The sequence below is a fragment of the Opisthocomus hoazin genome, chromosome 1, assembly GCF_030867145.1.
Source record: "Opisthocomus hoazin isolate bOpiHoa1 chromosome 1, bOpiHoa1.hap1, whole genome shotgun sequence".
In the NCBI taxonomy this organism is placed as follows: Eukaryota; Metazoa; Chordata; class Aves; order Opisthocomiformes; family Opisthocomidae; genus Opisthocomus; species Opisthocomus hoazin.
In genome coordinates, this window is record NC_134414.1 from 30,555,394 (window position 1) to 30,577,894 (window position 22,501).

At 41.8% G+C, this 22,501-nt stretch overlaps 1 protein-coding gene across 6 annotated transcripts; it reads right to left on the reverse strand.

Annotated features, from left to right (window-relative positions):
- Nucleotides 1-1,690: 1,690 nt before the first annotated feature.
- On the reverse strand, nucleotides 1,691-19,777 carry SPART (spartin). 6 transcript variants are annotated; one of them, XM_075420457.1, is made up of 10 exons: nucleotides 19,582-19,774; nucleotides 16,213-16,397; nucleotides 13,068-13,900; nucleotides 11,784-11,981; nucleotides 10,666-10,770; nucleotides 8,759-8,888; nucleotides 7,781-7,975; nucleotides 6,685-6,843; nucleotides 6,516-6,606; nucleotides 1,691-3,303 (listed from the first exon to the last, which is right to left on the reverse strand). In XM_075420457.1, exons 3-10 carry the CDS (start codon nucleotides 13,896-13,898, stop codon nucleotides 3,117-3,119), a joined length of 1,896 nt encoding a protein of 631 aa, XP_075276572.1. In that variant the 5' UTR covers nucleotides 13,899-13,900; nucleotides 16,213-16,397; nucleotides 19,582-19,774; the 3' UTR covers nucleotides 1,691-3,116. The 6 variants fall into 6 exon arrangements, with proteins under 6 accessions (XP_075276572.1, XP_075276581.1, XP_075276611.1 ...); XM_075420485.1 differs by lacking the exon at nucleotides 16,213-16,397 and adding an exon at nucleotides 5,492-5,547 and having other exon boundaries at nucleotides 3,218-3,303; XM_075420466.1 differs by lacking the exon at nucleotides 16,213-16,397 and having other exon boundaries at nucleotides 19,727-19,777.
- Between the last annotated feature and the right edge of the window lie 2,724 nt (nucleotides 19,778-22,501).

Below are 22,501 nucleotides of genomic sequence, written 5' to 3' on the forward strand. Positions count from 1 at the left end.
TTTGGCCTCCCAGACAAACCCTAAGGGCTGCCAGGCTGGTCAGGGGCTGGCACACGTGGCCTACGTTCAGCCTGGAGAAGAGAAGGCATGAGGAGATCTTGGTGCTGTCAACAGCTACGTAAGAGGAGGGTGCAGAGCAGACAGAGAAGCCAGACTCTTCTCCAGTGCGTGCTGGGGAAGCATAAGCAGCAATGCACTTGAGCGCATATAAAAAATTTTGGCTCAATGTAAGGGAGAAATACTTACCTTTACCAGAGTCAAACCTGGCAGAGGTTGCCCAGAGAGGCTGTAAAGTCTCCATCCTTGGAGATAATCAAACCATGAGCAGAACTGGCACAGAGTACTGTGCTCCAGCTGGATCTGATCTGAGGAGGGTGGACTATAGACCTCTATAGTCTGGGACTTTTGGAGAGGTGGTCAGCTATGTGGTGAGCTGGTCAGCATGTTTTAGTGGTAGTTTTACAAATTCTTTTTTAAAGAATTACAGATTTAGTTTGTCAGGGAATGTTACGAAATAGACAATCCTAAAGTGGCTTTAAATCAGCACTAAACCAACCGACCAACCCACCCTCGGAATCCAGAGGAATCCGTTCAAATACAGGGGTTTAGACTTGGGGTAAGAGCAGCAGTTTATACCTACGGAATGATGAAGATGCCAGACACAGCAGTAGCTCAGAATGACTTCGAGGTCATTAAAAGCAATCTTCTCAAGACAAGATTTGAGACTAATATTGTAGCAGAAAAGACTTTGAATAAATTAATTTGGAAGTAGGAATGGGGTAGCAGTTCACTCAGTAAACAGCATTAGTAAGACTACTTCTAGGACTGCCATACATCAAAAGATGTTCAGTGTTCAAAGGAGAAACAAAACCAAACTGGGAATAGAAAACAAACCTAAGGTATGAGGCTTGGGGAGCTTAGTGTGTGTACTGGATAAAAGGGAGAGCTGAGAGAAGGCTGCTGCACATAGGAGAGGAACTGGGGGGAAAACTATGGATTTGCCGCCCAGGGCCCCAGTAGTGACAGCTGAAGCAGGGTAAGTTCAACAGCCAGTGCAAAAAGGAACATCATGGATGTATCACATGAAAAACTGTAAAATGGGGTAAGCATTATTAAAAAAATTAGCTTTAATCTACTTTGACACAAATTTGAAAGACTGAGTAGATGTGAAGAGAACAACAGCGTGCTGAACAGGACAACAATGCTCGCCTGGTACTGAGGCAATAAAGATTTAAATGCCATCAGTATGCTACAGTTTGGTCTCTTGAAGACTAACACTTTCTTCTTAACTGTTGTTTTAATACAACTTGTTGTTCTGATGGTTTATAGATGAAACTAAAGGGCACGAGCTGTATGCAAAACCAAAATGGGAGGGAGAAGGAAGATACAAATACATACGTCCCTATTGTAAGTGCAGTTCGTAACAACAAAAATGCTTTTGCTAGTGTGAAGTCTCTAGTAGCCTTAAGTTGATTACAGGCAAGTGACAGACTGTAGGAACAGGAATTGTTGCCGTATACTTTTGAGGGATCTTTTTAGTCTGAAATATTTTAAGCTCTAATTGATGAGCTTGTTTCTACTGTAGCCATACCCCAATACTGTTGTTTCAGTACTTCAGAAGTCCTAGTCTTTCCACTCACTGATCTGTACAGTAGCTTCACATCATAAAAAAGTCAAGCACAGATTAACCGACTTCAATTTCATCTTTATTTCCATAAATCAAAGTTACACTTCCAGTGGTTAGATCCTTTGTTTCACATTTCTAACCCCAAGTGCACACCTACAGTAGCTACCACAAGATGTGCACCTATTCCCATTCTAGTAGACATTATTTGTTACTGTGTTTTTTCAATCTGATGCAAGTATTATTTTCTAAGAACCATTTACTATTATTTTCTCAATTTACATGAAGTGGAGATAAGACATAAATTGATGGTGTTCTCTTTGCTGCAGGTCCAGCTGATATTACAATGTATAGCAGCTTTAAAAATCAGTAACTGTTAAATAGCAGTGTAAAAGCATCTCAAGGGTTCTATGTATGGACTTACTTCACACTGCACTAGGAACAGGATGAAAAACCTACACAGTAGTGTCTATTCCATTCCACACACATCTATTAAAAGGGCTTGTCTTCACACCCTTTCAAGACATACCTTGTGCAACTATGAATTTAATTAATGGAATAAAGATGCTGACTGATAGAACTACTTGTTGAAGCAAATACACAATGTCTTCCATTAGGAGGCCATGATACATACTCTGCATCTTTCTGGAGTGGTTGAAAAATACAGAATGCGTAGAAGTTCCTAGTGTCTTCTGTAGAACGTTTTTAAGAAAAATACTTTCATTTATGCAAAAACATACTTTTCTTCTCTACATAAAAATCTCAATTTCAAAGGATCTTTGTATATTCCTTACGGAGTCAATGGGAGAATACATTTTTCTAGAGTTGCAAATACCCTCTTTCAGAAGAAATGCTTGATCTCTTTGGTTTGCTTATATGCTGGATGGAAAAAAAAATAGTTTTAAAGGGAATAAATACCTAGTTACTCGAGGTTCACCTTTCATTTCTTCTAACATGAACTTTGGATAAGATTAGCTGTTTGGTAGCTGAAAAGGGAAATTCTCTACAAAACAACAAAACAAAGTTGATTTCAGTAGTGCATATTTAGTAAGACAAGGCTGTTTTAGTAAAACTAACTCTTAAAGACAGTCAAAAAAACAAAACTAGAAGTCCTATCTGTTCCAGAATTAGTAATCCTATTTTTTCTGTATCACCACCTTCTTTACAAATATAAAGTATTATAAAAAATATTCACAGTAGTATTTCTACATTAATCTATTCCATATTTTGGAAAAGTGCTTACAGAGGCAAGTTTATTAACTGCAAACTCATATCCTTCCAGTTATCCAAAGCCCCGATCCAGTTGTTTAAACCCTTGTTCAATACAGAACAAGGAGTTCAGACAACTCTCTCTTTCTCCTACAAACAGCCTCCCTACAGTTGCTTGAAAAGTACAGTGTGATTTGTGTTAAATTGCAGATTAGCAGTGCAGTGGCTTCTAAATAGGAAGTTTGATCTCTAGTGTAAGGCTTTGAGAAATTTTTCATTGCTTTCACTTTTTATCCTTCTTTTCATTATCCAGTACTTTATATTCATCTAACACAGCATGGCCAGTTTCCTTTGCAGTTCTCTTTACAACAGCTTTGATACCGATGTGGTCAATGTTAAATGCTGTCACACCAACATTGATTGCAGAATTCATAGCGTTGTCTGTAGCACAGCCAGCATCATCTCCATACCTTAAGAAAGACAGCAGTTTTGTAGACATGTTTACTTAGTATTATTCTCATCAGAATTCTTTTGAAAGCAAAATTTTAAGGGTTACCAAGAATAAACAATAAGCACACACCTGATTAAATAAATAAAATTAATAATTACCATAATAATATATACCATAATATAATATATATGGTATATATGATATATACCATAATATAAAATTAATAATTACCACAATAATTTCTATTTTGTAATTATTTGTAATAATAATCTGTAATTATTATTGTAATTTCTAATTGGTAATTACTAATAAAATTAGAAATTACCAAGCCATTTGAGTAAGGGCTGTTCCTCTATCAGACAGATTACTCTTTCAAGATACCAATATCCTCAAAAAACCCTTTGCCTTTCTCCCTCTTTCCCCTCAAGTTTTGAAGAGAAGAGCAGAAAGCTTATCTATAGAGCCATAAGAAGGGGGGTGGAGGCGGGGAGTTGTGTGCAATAGCCTATAAGTACATTTTCACCCAAATTCTTAGATAAAACTCCTAGTAGCTTCTATTGCCCCACTTAAGTCATCGCAGCTAGACCCCTGCAGCTGCTAAACCTTCTCAGACCGTAGCACGGGGGGCAGCACTGAGGAGGAAAGAGGGCAAACACTGTTCAGCCTCTTACAGAAAAAGGGACTGGAATCACCTCAGGCGTATTTTTTCTCAGCTGGTACCACCGCTGCCAGAACAGTGCTTGCTTAGTACTTGTCCTGTATCACCTCTGCCTGCGTCTACATGGTATAATACGATACTACGTCTGGTGTAGCAGCAACACACCGACATGTTAGTTCCAACTCCCAAAAGTAGACTCACTGAGGTTAGCACACCACTGTGCCCCAAAGCACGTTAACCCAGACAGTCTAACAGGTCTGCTGGGTACAAAGAATTGCTGACACAGCTACGCTCTTATGTTGGTGGCACTAAGGCCCCTACAAAAAAAAAATTCATTGTGCAGTGAAAACTTATGTGAAGTAACCTGGAATCAATACAGTTGCAAAAGGGAAGGGGGGGGGGGGCAGGGAGAAAAAGTTACACAAACCCCCAAAAGGCTCAAAGCTATCTTGAGGACTCGGTGAAAACTACCAAGATAAAACCTCTGGTCTCTCCACTGGGCTGTGGGTCCAGCTTGTTTATGTGCTAGGTGACAAATCAGCAGTCTCACGTTAATTACTCAAGTGTGAAGAAAGGTACACATCTACACCAGCAGCGAGAGCACACTGAAGGAGCACAGCAGTATAGCGAGAGCAGTAACTCCAGCTGTTCTGGGCAGCCAGACATTTCCCCGGAGAGCACTGGAATCAGACAAACCAGGACAAAGGGAAGTATTTCTGCCAGCGTCAGAATCCCAGCAGTTAACAGAGTTGCCTTTCCCTGTGCTTCTTATGACCAGAGATTCTCCGAGGACCTCAAAATAAGGCTAGAGAGAAGCACACACTATCAAAGAATCCAAAAATCTATCGTATTGTCAGTACAGCAGCCACGGCGTAATGGCTGGCACCAAGAATGCAACTGAATAAAAAGAGTTAGTGCTTTTTTGGTTTTAGTTCTCTGATAGATTAACAGCCTTGAATCACCAACATCTAATTTTCAGATCACAGAATTAATATCACAGCAGAAGTGCAGTATTTGTCAATTTGATTAATGATTTTCACCTCAGGAACATCATAAGCCAGCCTTATATAGCATCAGTAAAACAGGTAACTTCATTTAAAGTAAGACTGCAGCTTATCCAATACAGTTAGACTAACAATTTCTTAATATTTGATAACAGATCAATATTTGATAATTGTCTCGGATCATTTGTAGCTTTCTTTTAAACCAAACAGGTGGGCTACACTTGCTTTCCCCCAATTCTGATCAGCATACACATGCGATGAGCATCTCTTTGTAATTCCATCCACAAAGGTATCACAGATCAGTTTTAGCTGATTTTTTTATTGATTTAGAAACACTGTGATGATGCTCCTTTAGCTTTGTTTCCATTAAGTGGAATTTAGCTCATTTACTGAAGTATTTTGAGTGTCAGAAATCTTTGTCACTGAAACAAAAAACAGCTTCCAAAAGAGATGTTATGTAGAATTTTTGTACATTTATATAGATTCTAAAGATCAACTATCAAATATTTTGAACTGTATTGTAATTAACTGTACAATTTAATTACTTATTGTTTTTCACTTGGTGGCTGTTGACTGCTGATCACACTTTCCATTTTTATATCTAAAGCAAAAACATGAATGTGAATTTATGTGAAACGAGTACAATACCTTGACATTCCTACTGAAAACAAACATAATAAAGCACCACTATCTCGCCTCCTATTTGAAATGCATCACAACACAACCCTGAACACCAATCCACTTAATACTGTAGGCTGATGCTTACCTTGTTACCTTCTGCCAGTAGCCTGTATGCACTTCCAGCAATCCTTTTTAACAGCTCTCCTGCCACACTTATCACCAATTCCCTTTAACCTACATGCTTTTGCTTACTCTTCACTTTCTGGTATACCTATTACTACACTTTGAGGGGTGCATTTCACACGTTTTGCAGTTATTTCAATATATGCCCTTATTCTCCACAGCATCTTCCAGTACCTGCACTCACCTTTGTTCTTTCCACCATCTTAGTAACCTCTCTTAATCCCAAATGTTACTATCCTATTCCGCCGTTATCTTTTTCTAAGAACATCTTTATTTTGCAAGTCAAGGCTATCCTATTATTGCTTTTTATGCCTCAGGTTTCCTTACACACTTTTCTTTTTTATACCATCTCGCTTTAGTCAGACCTGCTGACAGCTGAAGTTCTTCCATCTTTCTTCAAATTTAGCTAAGTTTACATCAATTCAGGATCAGAGCTGAGAGGTTTAAACCAGCAGCTACTTTCATAATGACATTATACTGTAGAGCAAAGATACAAATCTGAACATTATTCGTAGCATAGCCTGAAGCTGTAATACTTCTAGAAGAGAGCTAAAAAATACTTACCACAAACATTTACTCATTTCATATTTTTAAGCACAGGAGACGCCCATTACCGTGCACTTAGCAGCTTATCATGTGCTGCGTAATTAGAGAAAGGCAGGTATTTCAGTCAGCTTCCCTGCACTTCCATAAGCTTTTTTTGCCAGTATCCAAACACAATGACAGTATGTTGTAGAAGATGAAACAAATAAAAACATAACTTACTTGTATTTGACAGTTTTTACAGTCTCAGTTGAAACACTTTTAGCAATGCACTTCGCTGCACTTTCTAAACCTTGCCACACCGTTGAAAACCCTGTAAAGAAGAACAGCTTGTTTCAGTTAATAGCACTGAAAAGTACACAATTAAAAAAGAGTAAGGAATTTTTATTACCTTGAACTCCACTTGCTGCTACCACCAAAGCACCATCAAAAGTGGATTTGCCATCTTTATCTTTCTTAAGGGATTCTGGAACTAATTTGCTGCCATGCTTCTTCACATGTGGAGCCAGCTCCTTTCCGACATAGCTTGCTATAGAACACACTCCCTCAACTGCCATAAAACAACAGTATGCAGATTATTTAGTAAGAACATCTTTAAAAGTCCTCACTCCCAATTAAAAGTAAGCTTCACTGAAGTCTTAAGCGTTGCTTCTATTTAACTAAGCTTATTTGAAAGACAGGCTTCAAGCCACGCTTAAGTACCCAACTGATAGAGAAGCAACCTTATTTTTCAGATTCTGTACAGCTTCAGGTCCTAAGAAACAAATAAGGTTGGACCTACGGCTAAAAAGCCCTTTACAAGAAATACATATACGTCACACACTCTGTTTCCATTGCTTTGTTACCCTCAACTTGCAGATACAGAACAAGCTGTGTTTCTTTCCTGACTTGTCTTATGCTCTTCAAAGTATTTTTACAACATCCAGCATAATTTGCTTTTAAACTTGCATGAGTCACTAGACACTGAATATAAACATTAAAGCAAATAAACAACATAATGAAGTCACTGAGTGCTGCTAGGGTTACCAAGCTCCTCTGAACACCAAGCCATTTCTGTCTGGAAGTTTATACATCGTCTAATAGATTTGTTTCAGGTGTGCAAATTTAACACACACACACATTGTCTAGTTGCACAACGTGTATGTTAGTAACCAGTGACAGTACAGCTTCTAAAATACACGGTTATCAGCTTAAGAAGAAAGAGAGACCTTTTTGAATTAACTTCTAAAACTTAGAAAAACATGCCAAACGTAAGACTGTACAGACTATTCTTTTAGGAAATAAAAAGATGCCTCAAGGCCATATAATAAGTATTTGTCCGAAAGCACATCTCTTGCAGGAGATAACTAGGCACGAACTACTGATCACTGGATCTCATCAGGTCAGTCCCTCCTCTACTTCACTGGCTAGAGAAACGAGCTCTCATTTTACAGAATATTTATTATTTAAAGCAAAAATATAATATACTGTGAGATGGCAATTTTTACCTAAGAACTGGCTGACTTTCACAGCTCCTCCAGTAGCCTGTTTTGCTACATGCAGCCCCTTTGCTACAGTTGGGTTGACTTCCAGAGGTTTTTCTTCTGGTTGAATGTGTTCTCTCAGTTTAGACGCTCCTTTGTGGATAGCTTTACCAGTATATTCTGCTCCTTTTATTAGGCCCCAGCTTACCCAAGATGCACCTTCAAGGCAAAAATTGGTTTTCTTAGAATGTACAATTTTACAGACTATGATTCCTACCGCTTTCCCTCCTCTGCCTCCGCAACACTGACTTCAGAAACATTCCTGATGACACAGCCTGCCGTTATACTCTTCCCTGAACAGGCCAGCATGAATTCTTGTAATGCTTTCTGCTCCTACACCACCCACTTTTTTTCCAGTTCACTTAAGTTTAATACAGCCAGCCCTCATGCAAATGTCAGCTTAATGCAGGTACTCATTTTTTTAACAGATATCCAAGCCCCAGCTGGGTCAGAAGTGACAGAACCGCACATCTCAATGCTATTAACGTTCTGAAAATGTACAACCCAACCCTCCAGCCCCCAGCAGATTCGTATTTATTACAATCAGCGGGTGGTCATTAGTACATTACAAAGGTTCTCAGAGGGAAGAAAATGTTTATCTGCAGAAATCACAACAGACGCCTGCTTTAATATAACTGCTTATACAGGACTAAAATTGTTCTATCACAGCAGTCTGAGTCACATGGGCGATACGCTAACATACACTCAAATCAGGAGACTAACCTATTTGCAATGAACAAGGCTGCTGGCAACGGACTGAAATTCTGCACTGTTTTGATAAAGCTCATCAAAGTATCCTTTAGATGATCACAGCTGGAACTGGTAAACAACTCCTCCTGACCACACAGCTTCTACCAGCACACATGCATTTACGTGAAAATACTGTTTAAATGTTACTCACAGAGATTTATATTCAACACAATCCTCTTATTACAGCAGTACCTGACAAGATTCCATGGGCAACTTTCTCGCTCCATTCTGGCAACTCTTTCTGATTTTCTGCTCCTTCAGGTCGTGGTTGGATACGCACAGTCTGAGGCAAGTTAACTGCATCACTAGAGGCTTCTGAAGGCTAACAAGTGAAAGTAAACATCTGAGAGTCCATTTCTCAACCAATTATCAGGATTTCTGTTTTAGATGGTTTAGATCATACGGATCCATTATCAAATAACACTAATGTTGTGTATTCCTTGGGTAAGTGTACAGAAACTCCAGGGAAATTTGTGATTCAAGTACTGTTGCACAGAAACGCTATGCATTCAAAAAAGCTTAGCAGACAGCTCAGCATTTTCTGTACACTTTCTTCCTCCAAATACAATGGAAAGATCTTCTTGCCCACACAGCCATATGGTCAATAGCCAAGTAGGGAAGACTAGCAGTCCAAGTCAACTAGCAAAAAATGTAAGAGACCTGGCCACCATAATTTTAATCTTCTCAGAGGGAAGTCAACTCTGTTGTTATTCGGTATGGGAACTGCAGTCTTTCATTGGAGAATCCAGCTGCACTAAAAGAATGCAGCTGTTCTGATTGTTTTGCTCCTCCTCCTTCTCTCCCAAATTCAAAAATAAAGGAGATTATTCATTCTATGTGCTGTCCATACTTTTGCAGATTGGCACCGCCAAGGAACACATCAAGCTGTGCATGATACTGCTCCCCATTTAAAGGCGGGTGGATGGGTTGTTTGCGATTTCGTGTCAAACACTACGGTTTCTGGAGCAAACATTAATTGTTCAAACACACCAACCACCACCACAGCCTGGTCAGTGTTTCTAACAAGTGTAACATCACTTTGCACAGTTCACAGACAATGTATAATTAAACTTTAATTACAATTTTTTTGCTTTCTGTAATAGATTTAGGTTTTTATTAACATTCTATGTTTAGGACTTTTTCAATATAACAGTAAAAAAAGCCCAACATTTCAGTGATTGTAAACACTGCTAGTTAATGATGGATTGAAAGAAAAACACCTTTTTTTTTTAGTCTAGAAGAGTCTAAGTGAAAGCATTCATAGATGAAACCTATGAGCAGAACAGAATATAGAACAGTATTTGATATGATATGGAATTCTTAGATTGCCCTGAAAGATTTACTGGAAATAAAAGCAGGATATTGCACAAAGATGACTGTTTCAGCAAAACAAATCAAAACCAAGATTAACAGAAAAGAGTAGATTCAGACTTAGAAGGTTAACAAGTATACTGCCATGTACTGTATCATCAACTACTGCTTGACAGCAGTGCAAAAACTCATATTTAAGAAAGGTCTTTAGCATGTGACCAAAATATTTTGTGGGCTGGGCAGGAGAAATAACCTTAATACACAGCTATAGCTAAAAAAGCAAACAAAAAAAAAAATCCCATTAAAAAACCCAAGCTATGTTCCAGATATAATTTAGTGACACCACAGTTCAGGTCACTATGTAGAAAACAGTCAATGAGACTTCTAAGGATTATACTAAGGAGCAGAAATGGATTCTCTACTAAGACAGGTAAATCAATACTACAATTACATTAAATATAGTTGTTAATTAGATCCTCATGAGTACTATATGAAACAGACACATTAAACGGCCATCAGACACGGCTTTGAAATATTTGTGCCATATCACAGTTTTTAAAACTCCAGAGATCTGCTGATTTGCAAAATGTGGTAGCCTGCAGTAACTGAATCAGCTCTGAACAAAAAATCCCAAACAAACAAACAAAAAACCAACCAAAAAAAATGCCAACAGGGCACAGCATACATTGCTGGTGTCAATCAAGTCTGGAATCTCAGCAGTTCTAACATGTATTTCAGTGACTTCTTTTTTTTCTATAGAATTTTGGAATCACTGTCCTGGAATTTACCTGGACTTTGTGGCCAGACATCTGTTTAAATTTATCTTCAAAATGCACGCTCTCAGTTGCTGTGAGCTCTGAAGATAACCCTACTCTCTCATGGGATCCTGGCACCTGTGACATTGTATGAGGGAACATTAACAAAAACATGGAATTTTATGACAACAAGGAACTAATGAGATACCCAATTTGAACTATGACTTTCTACACAGGAAAGATTACAGAATTTTATCCAGTAAATCCTGCACTGAAGTATCACGTAATTCTGTAGCGCACTTCCCTTTTAAGTAAAAATCCGTGGCCTCCTGTGCTAGTGAAATTCCCTGCTGAACTCAACAGGATTTGTAACGTAACAGCACTCCACGCACACGGGATGCTGCAAACTGATCCTTCATCATCACTGCATTCAAATCTTTGTGATTCAACGAGATTCTGTCCTTCATGAAAAGATATAGTCTTGCTATGAGCATTTAAGTAGTTATTGATTACCCTTTTTCCTGAAATGGTGCCCCTACAGTAACATACTTCACCTTGTTTCCAGTCACTGTATCTTATTGCACCTTAGAAAAAACCCATAGTCTAACAATTTTCTCTATCTGTTAACATCTTACTGCAGTAAAGCACTAGATTTATGTATTTTGAGATCACATTTGAAGGCAGATTTTCGACATACACACTATTTTCACAGGTCTTCTCCGAAGCAGCTTAATATTTTTGAACTATAAACACATTTGGGCACCATATTGCATGAATAGTACCATCAAAACTACACAGAGAGCACATGCATGTGCACACAGAGGAAAAAACCTGCTTTCTCCTGAACAGAAAATTTCATTTTGGGTCCTATGTTCTCTTTTGGAAAAAGAGTGAAAATACACAAAATGGTCTCCAATTCCTCTCTGTGCTTACAGTTTAGTATTTTAAAATTTTTCTCCTCCCACCTCATAGAGCCTACAGTTTCATTATTCGGTTGCTTAACCTTGGCTACATCATCTATTTCTCGCTGGTGAGCTTAACAAGCAAGACACAGAACTTTGCAGTTTTACACAATTAAATGTAAATGGGAGAATATATCAATCATTTTGATCCTTCCTTATTGCCTTATAAAAGGCAGCCCAGGAATTTACCTGGATTCGAAGGTCAGACATCTGTTTTAAGAGATCCTCAAACAGCTCTCTGTCAGCTGCTGGAAGCTCTGAAGACAACACTACGCCCACGTAGGACCCTGGTATCTGGGACATGGTGTCAGGGAACATGTAGACTCCAGTATTGCAGCACAGAACAGGAGACTGGTTACACATCAGAGGATACAACCAGTCACAAACCTAGAAAAAGAGACGTACAGAAAGGGAATTAAAGGATTCTTTTAAAAAGAAAGGTAGGCAGAATGTACTGATAAGCACCACAAACTCAGTTTTCCATAAAGTTTAGTAAGAAAAATAAAAAAGCCTTATGATACCCTGGAAAAAAAAAAAAAAAGAAAGAAACGCCAAAACAAAAATCCCACGACTGTAGAAATATCATTCTTGATTAGTTCCAATTAATGTAGAGAAAATACTAATTTCCACAGAACTATGATTCAGGCTGGTAGCCTCTTAAGTGAAGTCTAGCCTTGAGGCCCAGGGTGGAAGCAGATGAAAAGCACTGCCAAACAAGTCAGGACTGACAGCGCTTGTAACCTCCTGCAGATCTCCGGAGAGGTTTATATGGTAGGATAAAGGGAACATATGGCTGTTGCTGGCCGACTGTTGAAGACTGCTAACGCAGGCGGAGGTGAACCAGCAGATCCAAAATCAGGAATCAGTTTTTGTTTGTTCCTCCAAGTTCCCCCTTCGCTGATGAGACTTCCAACAGCCAATCTTAGCAGCAACAAGGAGATCCAAAGTCAGAAGCCAGACCAGAAACACAATGTACATTACAGAACATGCTCACTCACATGAAGCAAGCACGGACTGAGAAAATCCAAACAACGCATCTTCTTTATTTCAGAGTCTGGATTAACACAGCCCCACAAACTCCAAGTTATCAGTTGTCCAGAATGCAATACCTTATCACTAGTTAAGACGAAGCGGGTAGCGCACAACCTTGTTTTACACTGACATGTTACAACAGGTGAATCAACAGGTCTTCTCTATGTGAAGAAAGGGAATTTAATTTTATGAAATGAAAAGTCAGCTCCTTTAGAAAATGGTATTCACCAGAACAGTCAGCACCTGACAACCCTGGGAAAACACAGAGATGATTTTCACAGAAAAAGTCATAAAAGTGTGTATTTTTCCAACAGCTGTAACATCCTTCATATTATCACCCAGATTTAGGCTCAGAAGAGCAAGAACTTAACAAGACTGCCTTTTAAAGTTTTATAACAGCTCTTGAAATTTAATTAAAAGAGAAAATTATTTTCCTGTTACCTGAAGAAACGCAGGTGGACGATTCTGGGCCGTGCCGCTATCTGCATCCAAGAACTTCACAATGCGTAGATATCCAGGATACGAAGGAGCACTAACCTGCCCGTCAGGAGTCACAAAGAATATCTGTACTCCTTGGGGAATCAAGATCAGCTCATCTGCATCCACTCCCAGGTTCTCAAGGGGGGGTGGCTGAGTACACTTACTGTAGTAGTCCTCGCCTACAGAAGAAAACTCCCCAGAGTCTGTGCCGTAAGACACAGTAAAATGGCCGTTGGTAGCTTGAGGAGTATAGGCAGGAGGTGCTTCATTTGGCAGACAAAGAGGTTTTGCAGATGACGGACTCATAGCTGCAATTTGCCCCTGGCTCACAGCTGCGACACTTCCATCTGTTGCAGGTGGCTGACTTGGTACAAAGAGAGAATCAGGAGCTGGGGGTCTTTCTGGCTTTTCTTTGGAAGGAATGGATGGGTACAACCTGGGCACACCAGCAGGGGCATCCATAGCAGCAGGACTTGCTTGTACGGGTGGGCTGTTTTGTTCCAGAATTCCGAGTCGAGCGCGAACGTTTTGGAGGGTCTCCCTCATCTTCTGCTGCATTTGCCTGGCAGACTCCCACTGAGACCCCACGCGTGTCGGACCCTGCGATGGAATGCTAACTCCTCGGACCAAGTGGTCAAGCCCTTGCTTATAATAACTTCTTGCCTCTTCTTTCTGACCCAGTTCATCTGTATTCAGTCCTTTATTGATAAAAATAAAGGCTTTCCTGTACTCTTCATTAATAGCTTTAATATTTGCATCTTCTTGCATAACCGGATCCTGCAGCGGTTCCATTACTGCAAATTGGAATAAAAATTATTAAGAGTATTCATAGATGAAGCCAAACAATGTTTACCTTAGAATAAAATGCCTTGTAAATAGTTTCTAATGATGACCACATTGCACGTATTAGCAGAAAGCTATCTAGCTGCTTGGTACAGTGTCTGATATGTTACGGTTATCTCCTAATAACCTTAAGATTTGGAACATGCGATCCCAGGACAGCAAGGAATTTATAACCATCACCTCTAGTTACATCACAGACACGTATTTCTTAAAAGTTAACATCAGGTATGTCCATATTCTTCTGATATTAAACCTTGCATCTTAAAAAGTATTAAGATCAGCAGCAAAGAGAGGAGTAAATAAATAATGTAAAAATCTAACTTTATCTTTGATAATATTTCCAAAATAATCTCTAAGATTCAGTTAACATTTTGTCTCTAAGTAAAGGCTGAACTTACAAACTCAGTATATTTTCATATGAATAATTTAAGGGAAAGCACTCAACAGATTTAAATAAATCTTGATCAGCTTCAACTAACATCAACACACAGAACTGGGAAGAGAAACTTTTGAACAGTTAAAGCCATGTTTTACGAAATGAAAACAGGGAAGTACTTATTTCCTTTACAGTGTTTATAAAGTGAGAAAGACATCTGGTGTTTTCCCCTCCTTGCTCCCAGGTGATAAAAACTTGCGGTACCAATATGTATAAAAGGTTGCAGGTTCTCTGTCTACTTTGGAATGCATTCCTCAAACTGCCTGATGTATATTTCAACAACTGAAAAGCAGAAAAGAATCCAATAGGTTTATTTGAACTTTAAAATGCGTAAAATTGCTGTTTTAACTGAGTGCAGGTCTTCAGTCTTGGCCAAATGCAGCTAATACAAATCATTCTTGGCCTAAGATAGCATTTACAACACACAATGTAAAATATTCCAGTGAAGTTTTTTTGCTGACAGTGTTGAGGCATTGTCAAGTCAGAAAAATCAGGTTATTATACTGGAAGAGAATAATGGTTGTGGACAACAAAAATGGAATACTATATAAAAATGAAAGAGCACACATTTTCAAGAAAAACAATGACTCTCTGCTGTAAGCTGGATGGAAGAAAGGAGAAAAATCTAGAGATATGATTCGAGGGCTGGAGCACCTCTCCTATGAGGACAGGCTGAGAGAGTTGGGCTTGTTCAGCCTGGAGAAGAAAAGGCTGCGGCGAGACCTGATTGCAGCATTTCAGTACTTAAAGGGAGCCTATAGGAAAGATGGGGACAATCTTTTTAGTAGAGACAGCAGTGACAGGACGAGGGGTAATGGTTTTAAACTAAAACAGGGTAGGTTTAGGCTGGATATAAGGAAGAAATTCTTTACAATGAGGGTTGTGAAACACTGGAACGGGTTGCCCAGAGAGGTAGTGGAGGCCCCATCCCTGGAAACATTCAAGACCAGGTTGGACAGGGCTCTGAGCAACCTGATCTAGTTAGCGGTGTCCCTGCTCGCTGCAGGGGGGTTGGACTAGATGACCTCTAGGGGTCCCTTCCGACCCAAAACTTTCTATGATTCTATGATTCTATAATCACAATGACAGCAAACTACAGAAAAACACGGGGGCAAGTAAAATCCAAAGAGCAAAAATAAAAATACTTCCATTACACATACAGAAGCATTAATGGCACTGTACACAGCGTTGGTGAGACCTCACACAACACCAAACCCCATTCAAGAAAGCTGCATCAGTACAGGAAGAGGAGTGCAGAAGGTTATTGATTTTTTTCAGGTGAATCAATTACTTTTCCCTACAGAGAGGTAAGTTTGGCTTATCAAGCCAATAAACCAAAGGCCAATAAACCAACAGATTAACCATTGGATTAGTCTCCAGAAATATACTGAATGAAAAGAAAAAAGTAAAACAGGGAAAAAGAAAAGAACTACTGAATTCCAAACTTTTAATAGAAACCTGAAATAGTACCTACATTTATTTATCTCTTCTTGTGTCAGTCAACTATTAGTAAGGTAAAATATATATATATATATATATATATAAAAATCTGGAAAATATCCTTCCTCTACTCCAACAAAAACAGAGAAAACTTAAGAAGTGTAGGTCATGAAAAGATTTTCAAGAGGCAAAGATAGAATACTGTCCTCTACTGTGCCCACATCCTTTATGATCAAAATGCAGATAGCACTTATGTGACTGAAGCATCTGCAGTCACCTGACAGAAGTGCCATGTAATCTGGAACGCATCTGTATTTTTACAATGCGACAGAATCCAATTTCATGCAAAAGAAGAGATGCGCGATTTCAGTCCCACGACAGACACACCTAGGAACACGACAGGGATGGCTCGCGAGGACAGCTCACGTGGAGTGGATCAGCAGCGACTCCAGCCACCAGGCTCGCCGCCCATTCCCCACCACGTAGCAGAAAAACAAATCTTGGGATGGAGGAAATTCTTCTGGTTCACTGCAGTCACTTGCTGCCAACAGGCTCGACATCTTTGATTTAAGCTGAACAACAACACTGGCATAAACATTGTGTATTTAATAACCACGAAGGACATTAAGTTTAGAAGTTAGAAGCATGCTTCTGACCAGCACAACAGCAAGCAATTATAATGAAAGTAACTGGAAAGACTCTAACAAGTTTGCAAATACAGCTGGATCCTTACATGAAAGTTACACTTGACCATGTCATGAATTTTATCGTCTAGACACTAACCATTTGAGACATGCATAGTCAAATTATTTGGTAGCAAAAAAACCTGGAGAATCCCAAACTGCATCATCTTGTGTCAACACCTGCATTTACTAATGAAAAATCCATTTCTCCTTTTAAGAATGATATAAAGGTCAAAAACAATTTAACAGTAAAGAACTCTGATTTAAAAGTTACTGTAGGTTTCCAAAACACAGAAAATGTTTAGAAGACATTTTAGAGAAAGACAGAGACCTAAGATCACAGTTTACTTATTTATGAGCAAAATTTAGCGTTTTGACATTTTCAGTGCCTGTAGCAAGTAATTCTGTAACAAGTCGCTTCTTAAAGGCTTTAAGTAAACAATTCATTTGTGTGAACACAATTGCAGCACCACCGTCTACTTTGCCCCGTGTTTTCTGATTTGCTTTTGCTGCGGGGGGCTAAGGCAAAGACACTTCACAGTTCTTAAATAATTCTTTTGCTAGTGATTGTTAGTATATAACAAGAAGAGACATGAAGTAAAATCCTAAAGTCACAGCTACATTTCAGCTTCATAGTGAATTACTTTGCTATTCACTGCATGCTGGTCACGTTGTCAACACCACTGTTCTTGCTAAAGCTCAGTCTTTATCAGAACTAAAAAAGGTCTGTAAGAAAACAGAGACGTCAGCACGATCAGTGTATACAGGGCATTAGTGCACGGCTGTGCATGGCAGAGATACGAAAGCTGGCTCAGCAGTTCAAAAGAGCGTGAGTGTTAGAACTCATCTCTGATTGAGGAATCCCAAGTTTGCAGTCTATGTACGGTACAGTTACCACCAAACCATGCACTCGGGTGGCAAAGCACCTGGAAATGGGAGAAGGAATTCACAACAGATTTTTAAGTTTAACACAAGATAACTAAAAGTCAGCCTGAAGAGCCGAATTTAATTAATTCTTATTATTAAAATTAGCACAAAATAATGGATGGTATAAAGTAAATAAGCCAACTGGGTAGCTCCCTCACAACAGAAGAAATATTCTCTGAAACAGAACATTTAAGTAGTAATCCGATCATGTGCAACGAAGATTCTGTCATTACTATTTTCAGTGTATGATCTTAATATAGTATATAAGTGCCCTGCATGTTTTCATATTCATTTGTAATCAATTTCTGTACAATGCAGAGTCTTCTTACCTCTGTTTTAAAGCTGGAATGAATGGCAAAGTCTATATTATTGAATATGAGAGTGCTGCAAAGCAACCTTTGGTCCTACGGCTGGTACAGATCGGCCCAGATCTGCACTACTTAGTGCTAAATAAGATTTAAAGGAATTTGTCTTGGAGAATGCTGGTCCAAAACAGAGCTAAGAAAAGAGCTAACAGGCACTGCAGATAATCACAGATCAATCCAATGCTTGAGCTCATGCCTCGGCCCTTTTTCATTTATCAGTACAGATATACTCTGTGGTTTTAAGTGACTTGACCAAAATAGGATACAGTGCAACAGGGAAACTTGAGTTCAGTTTGACACTGTAAGCTAACATCTCAACTATCTGGCTCACCACCCTTCCCCTGAAGGAGCAAATCCCACTTCACTAAAAAATAATGTATATTAAAAAAATATATAGCTCAATGGTGCATCCTGCTGCCAGAAGGTAAACATGAAGACTAAAGCTTATTAAGAGGATTAAATATCCTGACTGACAGAGGTAGGACACTCTTTTCAATCTCACTATTTTTGAAACGTGGGGGGAAAAGGCAAAACCAGAAGAAACCCCTTAATCCAAGAGCTCTTCCTACACAATAACTGTTTTTCTAACAGCCACTGATTTAAAAGATGAAAAGGATGAAGGAGAACTACCATGCAGACAAAACTGTTTAAGTCTTACTTCTGTAGGGAAAGAGCAATCAATAAAGTATTAGTAACTTGGAAGAATTTAGAGAACCAACTGAATTAGAACAACTGTTATAAAGGATTTAAACTAATAGAAGCCAGGTACTAGCTGATAAACTTCAGGTTTTTTGCTTTTAGTTTATTTAAATTAGTTTGTTTACAGTAGCCCTTAAATTTTTCATTAAGCAATGGCCTACTTGTAGTTTTTAAGCACCGAAGGCTAGATAATATCAAAGATCAGGCAACAGGGGAAGTCGGCGATCTTAGCTAACACGGTAATTTTTACTCCCTTAAAATTACAGACTTCAACAGACTCCCATCCTCCGACATTTCAGCCTACACCATCTTCTCAGGCTGGTACGCCAGCACCTACATTCACCCAGCCAGCATGCCTAACTCTCCTCCTCTCGGTACTCCTGCCATCTCCAGCCTTTTTCTGTCCAAATAAATAGACTTCCCTCCTGAGTCCTTGGCCTGAATTTCCATTACATGATCTCATGCAGAGCTTTTAGGCTCTTTCTCTCTAAAAAGGCAAGTGAAAATCCAGCCGGGCAGACAATTCCCTTCATCACACAGCTGTGCTGTCTGGCACTTACGTGTTTCACAGCCCTGAGGTACAGGGACATCACCACTACCCACTATGCCACTGCCAAAGATTCCAACAACATCACAGAATATTTAGTGCCACGTACGACAGCTATTTAACACTTATCCATTAGCACGGCCCCTGCCCATTTCCGACCACTGCCAATGCGTTTTTCCACGTACAGACAACCCAAGCCCAGACTGCCTGAGGTGAATCTATTAAAATACGACAAAATACAGGGAGTTTTCCGAATTATTTGGACAAGTAAGCTCTCAGGTCCATAAGGAGACACCCCAACAATTACTTATTACCATGGCCTGGCCTGGTCACACCCCACCCCGCCACCGCAGCCCGCCCGGTGCCCCCTCGGCCCGCCTGCAGCGCAGGGCCCTGCTCCGCCCGGCCGCCCTCAGCCGCCCCCGCGCCGTCCCCAGGCCCCAGGCCCCAGGCCCAGCCCGGGCCGGGCCGGGCCGGGCCGGGCCGGCGTCCCGGCTCCCCGCCGCTCACGCAGCCGTCCCCGCCCGCCGCTCACCGGAGCGCCGCGTTCGCTTCGGGACGCGGCCCCGGGTGGCGGCCGCGCTGCGGTGCCCACCCCGCCCTAGGCGAGGAAGCCGCTTCACCACCGCCCGGCTCGGCAGGGAGCCCCCAGGAGGACCTGAGGCCGCGGCCGCGCTCACCGAGCCGAGCCCCGCCGCGCCCGGGCCCGCCTGCGCCGCCGCCTCCCGGGTCAGGCGGCCGCGGGCGGGGCCGGCGGCACGCGGCCGTGACGTCACGGCGCGCCCGTCGCCGGGGAGAGTGGGTGCTGAGGGGGACGAGGCCCGGGGCGGGGGAGAGGGGCGGTGGCTGTGCCTCTCCGGGGCAGGGGGCCGGCGGAGGCTCCCCTCCGACCCCGAGCAGGGAGCCCGGCTGCCCCCGATGGCGCCTCTCGGCTGCGGGAGGCAGGAGTTGCGCCGGCGGTGCGGAAGGCGGAGAGGAGAGGAGAGGAGAGGAGAGGAGAGGAGAGGAGAGCGGTCGCGCTTGGACGCCCGGCGCCTGCCTGAGGACAGGGAGACGCCAAAACTCCTGGTGTGAAAACAGTTGTTGGGGTTTCCGAATGTCATCTGGCAGTTTGTCATTGATTTGCAACTTTCACCATCAATACCAAGAACCTGGACAGGCTGGAGAGTTGGGTGCAGGGGAACCTGATGAGGTTCAACGAGGGCAAGCACAGGGTCCTGCACCTGGGGAGGAAGAACCCCATGCATCAGTACAGAGTCGGGGCGGACCTGCTGGAGAGCAGCTCTGTGGAGAGGGACCTGGGTGTCCTGGTGGACGACAGGTTAACCATGAGCCAGCAGTGTGCCCTGGCTGCCAAGAAAGCTAATGGGATCCTGGGGTGCATTAAGAGGAGTGTGGCCAGCAGGTCGAGGGAGGTTCTCCTTCCCCTCTACTCTGCCCTGGTGAGGCCCCATCTGGAGTACTCTGTCCAGTTCTGGGCTCCCCAGTTCAAGAAAGATGAGGAGCTACTGGAGAGAGTCCGGTGGAGGGCTACGAGGATGATGAGGGGACTGGAGCATCTCTCCCATGAGGAGAGGTTGAGGGAACTGGGCTTGTTCAGCCTGAAGAAGAGAAGGCTGAGAGAGGACTTTCTAAATGCCTGTAAATACCTTAAGGGTGGGTGTCAGGAGGATGGGGCCAGACTCTTTTCAGTGGTGCCCAGTGACAGGACAAGGGGCAATGGGCACAAACTGAAGCATAGGAAGCTCCAGCTGAAGATGAGGAAGAACTTCTTCAGTCTGAGGGTGACGGAGCACTGGAATAGGCTTCCCAGGGAGGCTGTGGATTCTCCTTCTCTGGAGATATTCAAGACCCGCCTGGACTTGGTCTGTGCAGCCTGCTGTAGGTGACTCTGCTTCAGCAGGAGGGTTGGACTAGATGACCCACAGAGATCCCTTCCAACCCCGAACATTCTGTGATTCTGTAATCTGCAGTCTGACTTCCACATAGAATTTCAGACCATGTCAAGTCTGAATATGGTCGCAGTTAATTAGCCCCAGCAGGGGCCTAATTAAAAAAATGTAAAAACTTTCTTACTCAGGTATGGCTATGTGGCTATGTCTATGCTGATGGTGAATCAACTTTGGCCCACAGACTGTCAGAAATTCGTGGTAAACGCTGTGCGAAGGCAGCGGCAGCCCGGTCTGGCGCAGTCCTGGAATATGGGTTTGTCTCTTCACCGCGTTTAGCTCTGGGGCAATCGCTGGACGTTTGTCACATGCTGTAGCTTCTAGCACAACGTTTGTTGGGGAATTCTCTCTTCCCAACTTCTGACTTGCCCGCTCTTCGCTCCTTTCCCTACTGACAACAAACAGAGAACAACCTGGAGCAGAGACCAGCCGCCCCCAAACCACGGAGGGTTCCTCCCGTCAAACAACGATGGGGACGACGTTTGCCTGTGAATTAGTGTGCACATGGGTGAGGGTGGCATGTGTGGTTTGGGCTGGTGGAGAGGGCCCTAAGCGTTGGGTTAGCGCAAGGATAGGTTGGGTGCAGATAACTACGTGACACTGAATTAAGTGGATATTTTCAACACTTACAAGTTACTGAAAAATAGTTTTACAAAGGAAAGTGACACTCTGTTTTCAAGCAGTGCTGCAAGTCAGTCGAAGGACTTTTATTAGTATTTTTGTCTACTGTGCAGGTGGACAGACACCGGTGCGGTTTGCCTGGGGGGCTGTGCAGCCACCATCCCTGGGGTGTTCAGAGCCCAGCTGGACAAGACCCTGAGCAACTTGGTGTAGCTTCAGAGTTGGCTGTGCTTTGGGTGGAGGTTTGCACTAGATGGCCTTCAGAGATCCTCCAAGCCTAAATTTTTCTGTGATTCTACGAAATAAGTGCTGGCTTCACACTTAAACAGATAAAAACCCACACCCAAACCAACTGAAACGGCATCCATAAGTGGATTCCTAGAGAGTAGAAGCAACAGACAATTCTTCACCTCAGAGCTCTCCTTCTTCAGTTTGGTACCTTCTTAAATACACGGTTTAATCAGAATGTAGAAATGGATTAAATAAACCAACGGAAAGACTGCTGAAACACAGGTCAGTCTTGAGGAGATGTAAGTGATGAGGTGGTTACAGATTGAGGTTTTTTGTTTCTGTAAGAGCAGAAGCTGCAGGCAGTTTATACAGACCAGCTGGGAGGATGCCTCCTAACGAGAAACATTTATATCATTTTTATCATTCAGTAGAGAGAGCTCAGCATTTTCAGTAGCTCAGCATTTTCTGGAAACAGGCCTAAATAATCCCTTGTGCCAGCATTGTTTTGTGGAAGCTGCTCTGCCTCTTTGGCGAAGGTCAGAGCAGTGTCACGAGGGAGGGAAGAGCTGGACCAGACGTATGCCGAGGCCGCCGGGCTGCGTCCTCCAAGCTGCCAGGAACGCATAGGCACGTCCGCCCTGACGATGTGTCCTT